Source organism: Pseudonaja textilis, chromosome 2 (assembly GCF_049901715.1).
Source record: "Pseudonaja textilis isolate UNSWEBS1 chromosome 2, rPseTex1.2, whole genome shotgun sequence".
Classification (NCBI taxonomy): domain Eukaryota; kingdom Metazoa; phylum Chordata; class Lepidosauria; order Squamata; family Elapidae; genus Pseudonaja; species Pseudonaja textilis.
In genome coordinates, this window is record NC_141991.1 from 78,153,136 (window position 1) to 78,167,823 (window position 14,688).

Sequence of the window (14,688 nt, forward strand, 5' to 3'; positions counted from 1 at the left end):
CATTGACTTTGCTTGTCAGAAGCCGGCAGCAAAGGTTGCAAACAATGGTGATATAACAATGGGCGACGGTGATGTTGTAATTACAAGCTTGATGACCATGATGTCCAATAAAACACATTATTACACTATCTGGAGGACTACTTCAAAAGCTACTAATGGAAATTTGGGGACAACGTCATGAAGAAATAGATGGAACTAATTGGGCCAAACACTATTTCTAGTTATTTCTCTTGGCAATATTTCAATTAACAGATGATGCTTAACTTGGGATTTCAGATACAAGAGACTTTTTTTTTGCTAGGACTTCACCTGTATTTTATGGTCAAAGTTCAATATTTTTGAAGTATTCCAGCCAATGCTCAAATCTCCAGATTCGCTATCATCATATATTTTGCACATGCATTAGCTTTCTTTAGTACATGATTCTGTACAAAATGGTGTTGGCATTGTTTTTAATCTAGGAATGCTGGTAACATTCTACGTTGCATCACAGAGTGCTCAAGCATGTAGTTCCACCAGCAAGCAGAAAAATTGTGGTTAGAAATAGAGAAAATAAATTTTAATCACACATTTAAAAATAGACTTCTTAGGTAACTTGGAGTGACAACTGCCTATGTTTAGGAAAAGTGCAGCAAACTGGGTCCAATATTCACAAAGCAACAGGAAAGCTAAACAACTATGTCCTGCAGTGTGATGCAAGCTAATCGCTTGAAGAGGAGCCAGAAAGTGAAAATAAAAACAGCAGCTAATGCACCTGGCAAAACCACACGAATCCAAATTTCCATATCAGCAATGGCATTTCATCAACACCATGGAACTTAGAACCTTTTGTGATGGTTTTGAACACTGAACTAAGGAAAAATGCATATAAAACCATGCAGTATGAATGTTTTATACAGTCCAAATAACAGACCTTCAAGCAAGGAGACAGTTTGCTGCCATTTTATATAAACACAAATGGATTGCAAAAGTTGTTATAAAAGGCATGTCATGTTGTCCAAGATTGTTGGAAGAACCAGTGTAATTCAGAGGACATGACTTACTTTCACTTTTTCCAGATTAGTGTTTCAGCCCCTCAATGCCCAAAGCTTGAGCATATCAGAATCAGGTGCTGAACGTATCACCTGAACATACTGAAGATTTCCTAACTCTTGACAATGAAGAGCCATTCATTAGAAAAATATGAAGAGCCATTCATTAGAAAAATATCAAGCACAAAAGATGATTCAAATACACTTTATTGCCCTGAAACACAGCCAGCCTGTGAACCAGTGGATCATTCTTGCAACCAAAAACTGTAAGGGTTGTGGTAGTGGATAAATTAGATAAAGATCATAAAATGGGGCAAAACTCAACAAATGTCTCATTTAGTAACAAAAATTTGGAGTCCAATTGTGGATGTAAGATGAAGACTACCTGTAATGTCTTTCACTGAGTTTCTGTCTGATCATGAAACTGCTTTTTCATTAAACTGAGGCAAGAAAGGTCCAAAAATGGAGCAAAATTCACTTAACAAATGTCTCACTTAACAACAGAAATTTTGAACTCAATTGTGGTCGTAAGCTGAGGACTACCTGTATACCCTCCTCTCCAAGGTCATTAAACCAAAAGTGATCCATTCAATATATATTTTTATTGCTATTTATAAGAATCTAGAACAGTGATGGTGAAAAAACCTGTAAGTACTGTATTTGACTTCAGAGATCACTGAGGTAGAAACCCCACGATTATGAGCTTGTTTCTTAAAATAATTCATTTTTAGTATAAATTAAAGTGAGATAGAAAAATATTTGTAAATTTTAGAACTGAGGAACACCTTCCAAAAATGCAGAGTTAACTGAACTGGAGCTGGTCTGGTTTCCAATATCACAAGTATTTATCTTCTTCTTTGGTTCTAAGAGTATTTTTGTTCTAAAGTAATATTACTCTGAAAAATTTGATCTTCATTATTCTGCTTCATATTTACCTTTCAAAAATGAAACATAAAACTGCATCTCTGATTACTAATACCTATTCACACACTGTAGAAAGACTACTCAGATTGTATCAACAAGAATAGAGCTCTCTTAGTAAAAAATGAAAATTTCAGAACTTTTCTAAGTAATGAGTAAATAAATCACAATTTAAACAAGCTGCCCCCATTAGTGATTTAAATCTAATATACCAAGAATTACACATACCTAACAATTATTGTAAGGTGTAATTTCTGTAGGTCTGGAACATATGTTGGTTTTTATTAAGATATAACCAGCATGACAAAAGTTAAACCAAGTGATTTTAGACCTAAACATTCTGCAAGACATTTCATTTTACACTACACCCCAAATCTTCTTACAAAAACCCAACTAAGGATGAGTCATGCAGGAGCAACTTCTTTAATTTAAAGAAAATGGACATTTTTTATTAATAGGCAACCAAAGAAAAAATGTTTTAGGTTCAATGTTTCTAATGGATAAATTTCAAAATTGTTTTGCTTTGTTGATAGTAACCTGGCATTTTCATTGTTAACTAGTTATAGTTGCAACTTTATCTTGAGGGTTTAAACAAATCAATTACATCCTGTTTAAACACACATTTCACATCTGGATTAAAACCAGACTTTATAGTGCTGCTGAGTAAAATATTAGAATATTGCTAAATGTCTGTTAAATTGCTGCAGGGGTCCATATCACTTTTAAGGCACAGTTATACATAATTTATAAATATATATTCTATTTTCAATTCCAGGAAGTACATTTCTTCTATACAAAAATAGCTCATATTTTGTGTGTGTGGCTGTTTTGAAACAGTATATGTTACAATATACTATAGAAACAATTCCCCATTTAATTTACCTTTGATCAATGGAAATGGAAGAAAGACTATCTTACCCAGGAAACCACCTCCTTCTATTGCATCATAATTGTTCTGGACTGATAGTCCATCATTAGCAGGGCATGTAGTATCACCTATTAACAAAATAATCTGTTAAAATATGTAACATCACAGCTGATATCATAGATTGTAAATGATTATTTATGGCTTAGCATTATATGTAAATAGGACCATTTTGACCTATTCAATATATTATGGTTAAAGTAAATTGGCTCAGTAAAATATATGAACCCAGTCCTTGCTTATCAAGTTAAAAAAACTTGTTCCATAAAAATGCTATGTTATACTACACTATTTATTTGTTTTCAGCTGTTAATAGGATCCCTTTTCTCCTAAATAAAGTATCAATACTGGAATACACAAATAATCATATTCAACTACCTTATATAATTCAGGTTACATAATTCATATTTTTGCTCCTAACTGGCTAAAAGCAACTTCCTCTAAGAACCGCATTAATGCTTACCTTCTTGCATACTTGCTGAGTTCTGTACAGCCTGGGACATAGTGCTTGTTGGGGGAGGAGCTAATGGGGGAGGAGAAGGATGTGTATAAGCTGGACTTCCAACTGCAGAAGGTCCTAAAGGAGGTTGAACTGGCAAATAAATGAACTGATTAGCTGGTAGTGGAACAGTACAAGAACCTAAGCAGAACTTAAACCTAACACAGTGTCTCAATGAATTTATTCTGATACAGAATCTGTTCATTTCTTAGCACCATAGCAATAGCACTTAGACCAAGGGTCTTCAAACTTTTGTTTAAGACTTATGGACTTCAACTCCCAGAATTCCTGAGCTAACAAGACTGGAGGAGGAATTCTGGGAGTTGAAGTCCACAAGTCTTAAACTTACCAAGTTTGAAGAGCCCTGACTTAGACTTATATACCACTTCACAGTGCTTTACAGCTCTGTCTAAGAGGTTTACGGAGTCAGCATATTGCCAACAATCTGGGTCCTCATTTTTCCCGACCTCAGAAGGATGGAAGGCTGAGTCAACCTTGAGCCTGGTGAGATTCAAACTGCCAAATTGCAGGCAGCTGGCAGTCAGCAGAAGTAACCTGCAGTACTGCATTCTAACCATTGCACCACAAGGATGGGCATTATGGTCCCTTTATGACCTATGGACTTCAACTCCCAGAATTCCTGAGCCCACCACTGTGTTAAAGTCCGCAGATCGTAAAGGGGCCATAGCTGCCCACCCCTGTCTTACAGTTTAGTACTAGGTATAAACCAAATCATTATTGCAGATTTTGGGTAAAAAAAATACAGTAATTTAATTTTAATGTTATACATAAGCAAAATCATATATCCTTCCGATTGCAATCATCCCATGAGAAGTTACTGACAAAGACTGAACATATTACTAGAGAATCATACAGTGTATTTTTACAGCTAAAGATGATTAGGATTCCAATTCCCTTAAATACTACAATATAGTGACTCACATACAGTTGTTCTATGCAAATATATGTTCTATGCAGGTGTATTAGACCATTTTATAGACAGAGACAAGAAGTACAGAACATTCAACAAGAACTGAGTTCAGCAATACAGGCCAATATATTCATTCTACAGCAGGGATAGAATGTTCTCTAGATCTACCCTTTTTCTCATCACCACATCAGCATTACTTATCTGTGCCAAGACAGAATCAATACAGGTAGTCCTCGACTTACAACAGTTCATTTATAGACTGTTCAAAGTTATAATGGCACTTAAAAGTATGACTTACGACCATTTTTCAGAGTTATGACCTTTGCAGCTTCCCTGTGATCATGTGATCATAATTCAGACACTGGGCAACCAGTTCATACTTATGACCGTTGCTGGGTCCCAAGGTCATATGATCACCTTTTGTGACCTTCTGTCAAGCAAAGTCAATGGGGAAACCAGATTCACTTAACAATCTGGTAACTTATCAGCTGCAGTGATTCACGTAACAACTGTGGCAAGAAAGGTTGTATAATGGGGCAAAATTCACTTTAAAATGCCTCACTTAACAGAAACTTCAGGCTTGTGGTCGTAAGTCGAGGACTAACCGTATTTGTAAGTTCATATTACAACTACATCTATATATTATATTCTACAATGCCACCCAGTTCTACGATTAACTTCTTAGCCCCCAGAACTATCAAAGAGCTGAAAATTCACTAAACAACAAATCAGCAGGCAACTAATGACTTACATTAAACATTGCTAATTAAATAGAACAGTATTGCTAATTAGGGTTTGAAATTTTGTTTACTCTACAGGACTGAGGAATCTGCAACCCTCCAGATATAATATTCTTTCTCTTTGGCTATGCTAGCTGATGCTGCTAAATACTGTAATTGAATTACAACTTGCAGTACCATCAGCCAGCATAGCATTTGAAAGAGGCTAAACTGGTTTTCCAACTCTGACATGAAAGGGGAATCCCTCTGACACAGATTTGTGGAATCACAGAAGTTGTAGAGAAGGAGGCGGCTGAGGGAATCCCGTTATTTTAGTACAAGGTCACTTATACAATCTTCAGTTTTACATTAGTAAACTTATCATGAATACCTTGGATGAAAAATATCTAGGATTTTTCCCTATATCAGATATAATGATATAGTCTGAGAACTGCTTCTTTTTTCTTACCTTGCCTTGTATAGGTGTTTTGAACTGGAGGACCTCCAGCAGAAAAAACATAATGATAGTTTGTGGGCAAATTTGTATTCCCTGATGGCAACAACGACGAAGTTACTGTGTGAGCAAAATGATTTGGTTGAGATACTAGATTAGGTTGAGTCAAAGGATTCTGCACATATTGCCAGTTTGAATTAGCTGAGAGCTTATTTCCAGAATAAAAACTACCATCAGAAGTTGATACAGCAGTTGAGTTCTGCAACGAAGAAGGCATTGGGGCAACAGGACTTGGCTGTGATGCTGTCAGAGAAGATCCCATTGGGGTTCTATTAAAAGTCTGACCAGAAGGTATATTCCAAGATGTACCATGGCTATATTGTCCAGAGGTGGCATGCAGAGGATTCTTTGTTGCAATTTGCTGAGTATACATATTTGGGATCAAAGAGTTATGTCCCTGTCCATCTGATAAATGTGATGAATTCATCAATGAGCCTGGCACAGGACCTAGAGGAAGACATTTTCAATTAATAAATGAGAAACATTTTTGTTGAGAAACCTCAGGTTATTTCAGTAATTGAAATAAAGCAAATAAGGGCATCCACTAATTTTATTTGGCTTTACAAACTGTCAAATTACTCAGAAATCCCATAGCTTTATTACGCTCTGTAATACCATGATAAAAGATCAAGATACTTAAGATGTGTAAGTGAATCCCGACAACTCCACAACTGTACAAACCCTCTCTTTAGCAATGGCTTAAAACAAGTCATAGGGAACTGCTGGAGAAGAAAAAAAAAATTCCAAATGAAGCATAAGCTACCCATGAGAACCATCAACCTCAGCATTACAGTAAATTATATAATTTTTAAAAGGATGGATTTTTGTCAACAGAATAACCATTACCTGAAAATAGAGAACAATTAACTGCACATAGTAGGGAAAGCTGGAGGCGTGATGGTGTTACAAGACCTCAGGGAAGGGACTGACAGAAAGATATACACCAGCCACCTTCGTTGCTGTACCCAACTAGGTATATTTTTCAACAGCATGTGCTATTATTATAGCCATAGGAATTCTATATTTTATTAAAAGAATAACAAAAAAGTGGTTGTCAATAAAAAGTAACAAAAAGTAATATTTTTCTCCAAAAGAAGAAAATAAATATTAATGTGGAAGGTGAGACTAACAGGATGGGAATGTTTTCCCACATAAAGGGGGGGGGGGAGGAGAGAACCCCTCCCAAATTGTTCCTTATTTGTCACAAGTTATACAAACTCAGCCAGGATCAAGTTCATTTATTTCAATCTTATATACTGTATTTTAATAATGTTCTATACTTGAACATAAACATTTAAAAGACCATCTTTAGCTTGATCTCTTTTTCTATCTTAATACTTTTATATGTTTCATTCTGATTTTAAATCCAAGTTATTTGAAAAGCTGCTCTGGATCCTCAAATGAAGTCTGCTAAAAACTATTCAACTATTCAAATCATGTGCATGTCTTCAATGCTGTATAAACAATTTATATAGCAAGCTCTGGATGATAACCAGATAAAATTAATAACAAGACTGAGGGAAGGAACATCATTCTTCATACCGGCAGTTCTTCTACATGGAGTTCAGCTTATGTTTTGCTCCTTTAAAGTTTATTTCTCTTCTGCTATATGAAAAAGCACATATTATTTCTTCAAATTTTCTGCAGCTTGAAACAGGAGTCTCAAACTGATGACTCCCCACCTCACATCCAGGAACAACAAGAAGTAAGGCCAACACCTTGTGTGGCAGTTTCAAGTAGGCCACGTGCACAGGCAGCTGCACGTTTAGCCACACACTGAGGCATTGTTAACCACATCAAACAGTAGTAGTGGCAGTGGAAGCAGGTCCTGTCCCTGCCTACAATTTACTGTACATCAGTCTAAGGTTTGGGATGCAGCTATGTCTTGGTCAATCCCTGGGGTTGCAGATGCTTCTCGCCCGATTGTTGGGAGGGATCGCAGCCAACAGTGGGCCGAGCAGGCTCTAGCAGTGTTGGACTTGTGCTCTCATTCTCTCAAAATGCCTCAGGAAAAAACCTTGCAGAGGGAGGCAGTGGTGGGATCTGTAAGCTGACTGCTGGGTCCAGCTCTAGTAGAACAGAGGGATCCCGTCTCCTACACCTAGACATTCAGCGCTTTCCCACTGCAACTTGTCCTGCTCTCGTATTCTCCATGCAAGAGCCGCTCACTATACACCTAGCTCCAATATCAGCAACAACTGCCACTGTCACTGCATAGCAAACATGGTAGCCAAAGTGAAATGATGAATAAGGATGGATAAAAATGATGGATGAAATTTAAATTAAAAAGTCAATTTTAAAATGAAATTGTACACTTTTTCTTAAAAATGTACATAAGCACAAAATGAAGAACATAATTTCTTATAATATACTATTCTTTCTAATATACAGTAGAAGCAAGACATGTTAACAGGCTTGTTAACTAGACTTCTCAATAAAAGTGCAATGACTAAGGTTAATGAATAGCGAATATGAGGTCAATTTGTACAATAAAGAATCTATGCAAAGAATGGAGGAATGAATATAAAATGAAGCAAAAAGAGAATGGAGCACACTATTGTAGTTTCAAGGATTTGAGACCTAAATTCTTTATCCAAGGGTATATTTGGTAAAAGTTAATAACATCAACGGACAATTAATCCTACCATGATCAAAATTTGGATGTTTGGCAACTGACTCATAGTTATGATGCTTGCAGTGTCCCAGGGTCATTAGATCCCCTTTTGTTATCTTCTGACAAGCAAAATCAACGGGGAAGTCAATTCACTTAACAGCTGTGTTACTAACTTAACAACTCCAGTGATTCACTTAACAATGTGGAAAGAAAACCCATAAAATGGGGCAAAACTCACTTAACAATGTCTCACTTAGCAACATAATTTTGGGGTCAACTGTGGTCCTAGGTTGAGGACCACCTGTAATTTTATAAAGTGATACTATTTACTAGTGAATAAGCTGATTTAAAGTAACTAAATACAATGTTTCTGACTATGGATTTATATCACAAGGTAATCAAACTCATCTGACCAAAAGCCATTAGAATTAAATCGGCCAAAATAAGAACCTATAGAATACATACAGTATGGACAGGTTTAAATTTAATAGGACCTATAAAAATAATAACTACTAGAAATAGATTTAAAACACAGAGACATATCTAACTGAAATTTCCCTGAAATCACAAAGTAGGGGGCACCGTAGCAAAATTTCTAATTTTTCAGAACTGAGGCAAATCACAGTGACAAATGCCTTTTGTGGAGGGAGGGATACTGGTCACACTGTGACAATTCAAACATCAGATTCTAAAATGTGCTATGCCCGTGTAACTAAATACAGCATCAAATTATATAACAAGTCTAGAGGACATCTCCTTTGGTGGAAGTGTAAAAGCTTAAATGTTCCCATCATTCCATACAATAATTACCATAGAATTTTCAGGATCACAACCCATTTCTCTACACAGAAAATAGCTAATAATTGCAAGGCAGCGTGAACATAAATTTTCCTATTACTTCAAAAACAAATTGGTAACTAACACTTTAGTTTTCCAAAGCAATATTCAGCATCAATGCAAATAAAATTATGACTTAAAATTTTCTCTGATGCTCAAAAAATCAGAGTTTGGAATTTCTGCTACATAGAATGCCTAATTCCATTTCTTTTTACATAGGATATCAGGTCTTATTTTCAGTTTTATGGAGTTACAGAAATCAGACAATGAATACTGCCACTACTGGGCTGGAAAAGCAGAAAGGTAATGGAATAATAACAGGCTTGAAACATTGGTGGAGAATGATAGCTTACTATTTTGTCTAGCATAAAACAACATGTTTCCTGTTTAGGCTTTCCCTGATTGCAAAAACAAGTGGAATCTATAATTCCTTAATTCAGAATTATACATTTTTAATAAGAGAGCATTCTTATCACCCAGTACCTTCTGTATGTATATTGTTCTATTTAAAACTGCAGTTTAGTCAGAATTGTTGCCTTTATTGTCGCAGAAGCTGCACAAGATTTTGGATAACATTCAAAATTCTGTGCAAGAGAGTCAAATGAGTCTTGGGATATTTTATAAGCTAAAAATACATATATTTAATTAATTAAAATATAAATTAGATTACTTCTGAAAAAAAATTGACAACACCTAAAACACTTTAGAGCACAAATTTCAAGATCTTCCAATGTTTTAAATCATCATAAATCCACATAGACAAACTAAAATATAAGAACCATACAAGTTTAAAATTGTTTCAACTAAAGAAAGATAATACAGGTTATCTTTGACTTACAACCATTTGTTTTGTCACCTTGAAGTTACAATAGCACTGAAAAAAAGTGACTTACATTTTTCATACTTACAACCATTGCAGCATCCCTATGGACTCAGGGTCATGTGATCACCTTTTGACAAGCAAAATCAATGGGGAAGCCAGATTCACTTAACTGTGTTACTAACTTACCTGCAATGATTCATTCAACAAGAAAGAAAAGTTGTAAAATGGGGGAGGAGGGGGAAATGACTCATTTAACTGTCTTGCTTAACAAGATAGATTTGGGGCTCAATTGTGATTGCACGTCCAGGATTACCTGTAGCATCTAGGGCTTTTTCATTTGAAGTAGAGAGAGATAACATGATAAGAGCATAAAATTATGCATGATGTAGAAAATACGGATGGAAGCAAGATTTTTCTTTCAACGTCAGGACTCAGAATTACTTACTTGTTGAAACTAAACATGTTGAGATTTTACGACTGATATAAACGAAGTATATTTTACATAATGCATAGTTAAAATGGGATTCACTGCTTCCTTTAGCCAAACTAATGGTTTTGATAACAGATAAGTACATCTAAACATCAGCTAGAATTGTAAATTGTGGATAACCTATACTATGATTTGTATTAAGATCAAAAATATTGATTAAAAATCACATACCATGCCTAGATGTCCATCTTGATTGAATTGCAAGATATCAAGAATCTACAGGCCAAATGCTATTCTTCCTAAATCAGTTTGCAATACACTAAACAATACAATTGGCTTATGTATTCTTTCTACATTTCCATTTGTTGCCCACCAGCTCCAGCACACAATCCTGTTGTATTCATAATCATGTCATTCCCAGCTAACTTTGTGTCACTCTCATTTTATAATTCAGGATGCCAATATTTAGAATTCTACACTTCACATGTAATAGAAAACTCTCACATAATGAAAGCTATGATCATTAACTCCAAATTGGTGTAGTAAAGGGGAAAGGACAAAGTTCTGTATTACAGAACCATAACTTATAGAACCACAGTTTCAATCTTTTTAAGAAACAAAATTTGTACAACTCCTGTAAGTACTAATACAACTTGATTTTCTTCCTAAACTTATAATCTTTAAAAAATAGAATACTAATTACTGTCAACATCCAACTATGAAACTATACAGTGAAACACAGCTATATATTGGCTTATTGCTCTTATTTTTATCAGAAGCACACACAGGTCCGTGCACAAATGAGGCACAGTTTACACAGTTCCTCAACCAGCCTCAATTGACAGCTTTGTGGTCTAGAGAGGAGGAGAAATTGAGCAACTAGTCAGCTGAGAGATTTTCTGATTATACCAGCATAATGAATTCCTTAAACCAGGAGGTTTTGAATTATGCACAGCATTCTTTACACCCACAGATCCCAGAAAGCAAGCAGCATCCATTCTGTATGCTATTATTCTCTTCACAACATATATAGATACACACACACACACTGTGTAGGGTATTTTTTTTTTGCCAAAGAATGTTCAACTGGAAAGCCGTCTCAAAAGGGTAATTGATCAATTAATTGTTCAGAACACACACATTTGGGGACATTGCAAACCACCCCGTTTTCTAAAGACAAACCCTCCCTCACACAGCGTCAATAGGTTGCAAAACACAAAACCTGGGCCACAACAATTTGTTAGCTCATTGGGTAGTGCCATATATATATGTGTGTGTATTCTGCTACCCAAATTAACCTATTTCTCCCTCTGGGAGCCGCTTCCCCTGTCTTCGTGTTAAATTCTGGGAAATACTCTCAAGAGGCAGGCGTTTCATCGTTACGAGTATCACCAGGGAGTGTGATACAGGGAGCGTCCATCGCTGTCTCGCCCCCAAGAACGGTAAGAAAATGCTCCGTAGCCGCTGCTCCGAGTGCGGATGCCCCCGCTACAACCTTTCTCCCAGGACCTCCCTGTTACACGCAGCGCCTTCCAAGCACGGAAAAGGGAAGCCAAGGCCTGGGGATTGGAAAGGAGGGGAGCCCGCCTAGCAAAAAGCCTGTCTTCTGCTCGAAGGACCATTCAGCTCCGCGAGGGGCGACAGCCGAAGGGTCGGTCCGCATACCCCCACCGACGCCACGTACACGGATCCTCCGCGCTCCGGGCCGCCCTGCCCCTCCGCAGCGTGATATATGACTGTCCTGCCGAGAGGGAGCCAGAGACACCCAAGATAAGCCCCCTTTAGAGCAACCAGTAGCCCCCTAAGATGACCTGGGGTGCGGCCGGCTTCACTCACCATTGCTGTACGGCTGCTGCGGCGGCGGTGGCTGGCCGGCTCTACTAAGGCTATTAGACGCGGGCCTTCCTGGCTGGGCCATAGCGGCAAGCAAGAGGATTGCTTCGCGGGCGTCTCTAAGTCTTGCTCCGGCGCCAAGCCCAGGAGGGGAGGCCCTGCTCTTCACACCGGAAGAAAGTAAACGAGGCTACGCAGGCGCACTCGGTACACGTGGCACTTCCGGAACGGAGGAGCCCATAGGCGGGGCTTAGGGCTGAAAAAACGGTGGCATTTGGAGGCGCGGTAGGGATTTAAAGGGGTAGCGCTCTGGGGACGTCACCGCGGTCGGGTTTTGCTTTAAAAGGGTTGACTTGACAAGCGGGATTTAGCGACATCTAGGCTCACTCTTCTCAGAGTCCACTTTTTAAAGGAAAAACCGACCCATAGCTGCTCGGAACCATTAATGGGTAAATCAATAAGTCTTCTAGGATGCGGAGAGTGAATTTTCTTCAATCCTGGGAAATCAGCTCACCCAGAGTTTGAGATTTAGTATGGGGTAAAGTCGGGTCAAATACATAAAGTGTTATGATATACGGTACGCAACATGTAAGCAAACTTGGACAGTTTATCAGCTGCAAATTTATAAAAGGAAAAGCTTTCATCAATTTTCTAAGGTAAAATCACACTGGCTCCTGATAGCTTCCTAAGCATGTCTGTATAGATTTTTCTTTCTTTTTTCTTTGGCAACACGACAGAAGAGGTTACCAACACTGCATCATCTGGCGTGGTTTTTCAGCTTTCCAGTGTAGCTTATGCTGCAGATGTGATATTTTTTAGACTTCTGCCACCTAAGCAGAGCTGATGTGGCTTAGTTTTTTGACATCAGCAGTGACATCGCAGAATCTTACACTATGTTGCAATACAAGTTCCACCTCTTATGCATACAGAAGGAGAGGGCTTGTTTCACAATAGAAAATTGCTTTCAACTTTCTTCCCTTCTCTCGCTCCCACGGAACCCACTACATTTTAGGCAGGTTTAGCTAGGTGACAACTTCTATAACATTTTTAAAGATAAAAGAAGGGTGTTTTTAAAATTCGGCAAAAGTTTGATATTTTAAATCCAAACAATTTTTTTTTTAAATGACAGCTTAACAGTTCAACTGAGAAAAAAAATTAATAGGGGAGATTACCAAGGGGAAAAATCAAAGCAGTCTTCTCAGCTTTGTGTACTTTGCAAAAATTCATCTTTTAGATGATTTTGTATATATACTGTGTTCCAGAGTTCTGTTGTTGCATTAAATTGCACCCAAACAATAGGATACTTTAGCAGGGAAAAAAAAAACCCTTATAATTATCTTCACATTCTGGCCACAATTCAGAGTTAGATTATCTTAAACTTATTGAAGTCAATTGGTTAAAGTTTACAAGGAATAGTATGTCAAATAAGTATTCTAAATAAATCAGTCTTTTGAAATGACAAACAAGCCTCTGGATTGCAGTGAAACAGAAATGTGTTGATAAGTGAATACACGGATGGAATATCTTGGGCCAAACAAATGAGATTTCTCTGTTGGGAAGAAGAGTGAGATATGTCACTACTACTATTACTACAGCACAATGTCCATTATATCTAAATTTGCTTATCCTGAAAACAGGGTGGGGAACAGACAACTAAAAAAAATATGGAAGCTCATGATTCACCATCCCTAAAAACACTGTAAGATTCCCACCAATCATGTACCAGTACATGAAAAGTTTCATTGATAGTGTCACATATTCTCTGTATTCCCATTCAAGACACTAATGGCTGTTGTTTTTGACAGAGCACTGAGAAGAAAGAAACCAAAATTTTAATTTCAGCAGGAAAAAAAGTGTCAGTATAACCCCATTTGCTTTTTGGGTTCTGGAAGAAGAAGCCATTCTTGATAGAGACAAGATTTTCACTACAATACAATTTCATGGATCTAGGACCATGATGGCGAACCTATGGCACACGTGCCGGAAGTAGCATGCAGAGCCACTTCTGCCAGCACACAAGAGGTTGCCTGGAAGAGTCCCACTGTGCATGCACATGCACCGCCCGCCCAACAGCTGATTACCGGGTATCTGGTGTGCATGTATGGGGAGTGGGGGGTTGCACGGGAGATGCATGTGCATGCACAGAGACACGGGGGGCATCTCTTGCACATGCACAGAGGTGTGCAGTATACACAGGAGGATCTTGCACACATGCGCAGAGATGTACAGCATGCACGGGGCTCTTGTGCGCATGTGCAGGGGGGCGTGTCGGATCATGTGAGCATGTACAGGGTGTGTGGGGAGGCCTGCACACATTGCCTTCTGGGTGCTGGCACACAAGCATGCGAGCGTGAACAATTTTTGGCACAGGATCCCAAAAAGGTTAGCCACCACTGGTCTAGGAGGCAAAACATGCTTTCTCTTTCACCACACTTACCCTGTTATGGCCAGGTTTTTATGGCTGTCTTAAAGGCTGCCACGTTGGGATCATCTGAATTTGAAGGGGACGTTGCTCCACCTTCCCTGTGGAACAATATCCCCCTCGAATTCAGATGATCCCAACCTGCCAACTTTAAAACCTGGCCATAGTGTTACATGAGCCTCTTTTAGT

At 38.0% G+C, this 14,688-nt stretch overlaps 1 protein-coding gene across 3 annotated transcripts in view; it reads right to left on the minus strand.

Moving 5' to 3' along the window:
* Window positions 1–12,305, minus strand: part of SEC24A (SEC24 homolog A, COPII component) — a 38,970-nt gene extending 26,665 nt beyond the window's left edge. The window contains exons 1-4 of one of the 3 annotated variants that reach the window (XM_087924373.1): window positions 12,081–12,305; window positions 5,496–5,987; window positions 3,341–3,469; window positions 2,871–2,948 (exon numbers count right to left, since the gene is read on the minus strand). In XM_087924373.1, coding sequence (XP_087780499.1) covers window positions 2,871–2,948; window positions 3,341–3,469; window positions 5,496–5,987; window positions 12,081–12,162 — 781 coding nt within the window. In that variant the 5' untranslated portion in view covers window positions 12,163–12,305. Of the gene's footprint in view, window positions 1–2,870; window positions 2,949–3,340; window positions 3,470–5,495; window positions 5,988–9,884; window positions 9,942–12,080 lie in introns of those variants that run through there. The other 2 variants (XM_026696491.2, XM_087924374.1) reach the window with 2 other exon arrangements.
* Between the last annotated feature and the right edge of the window lie 2,383 nt (window positions 12,306–14,688).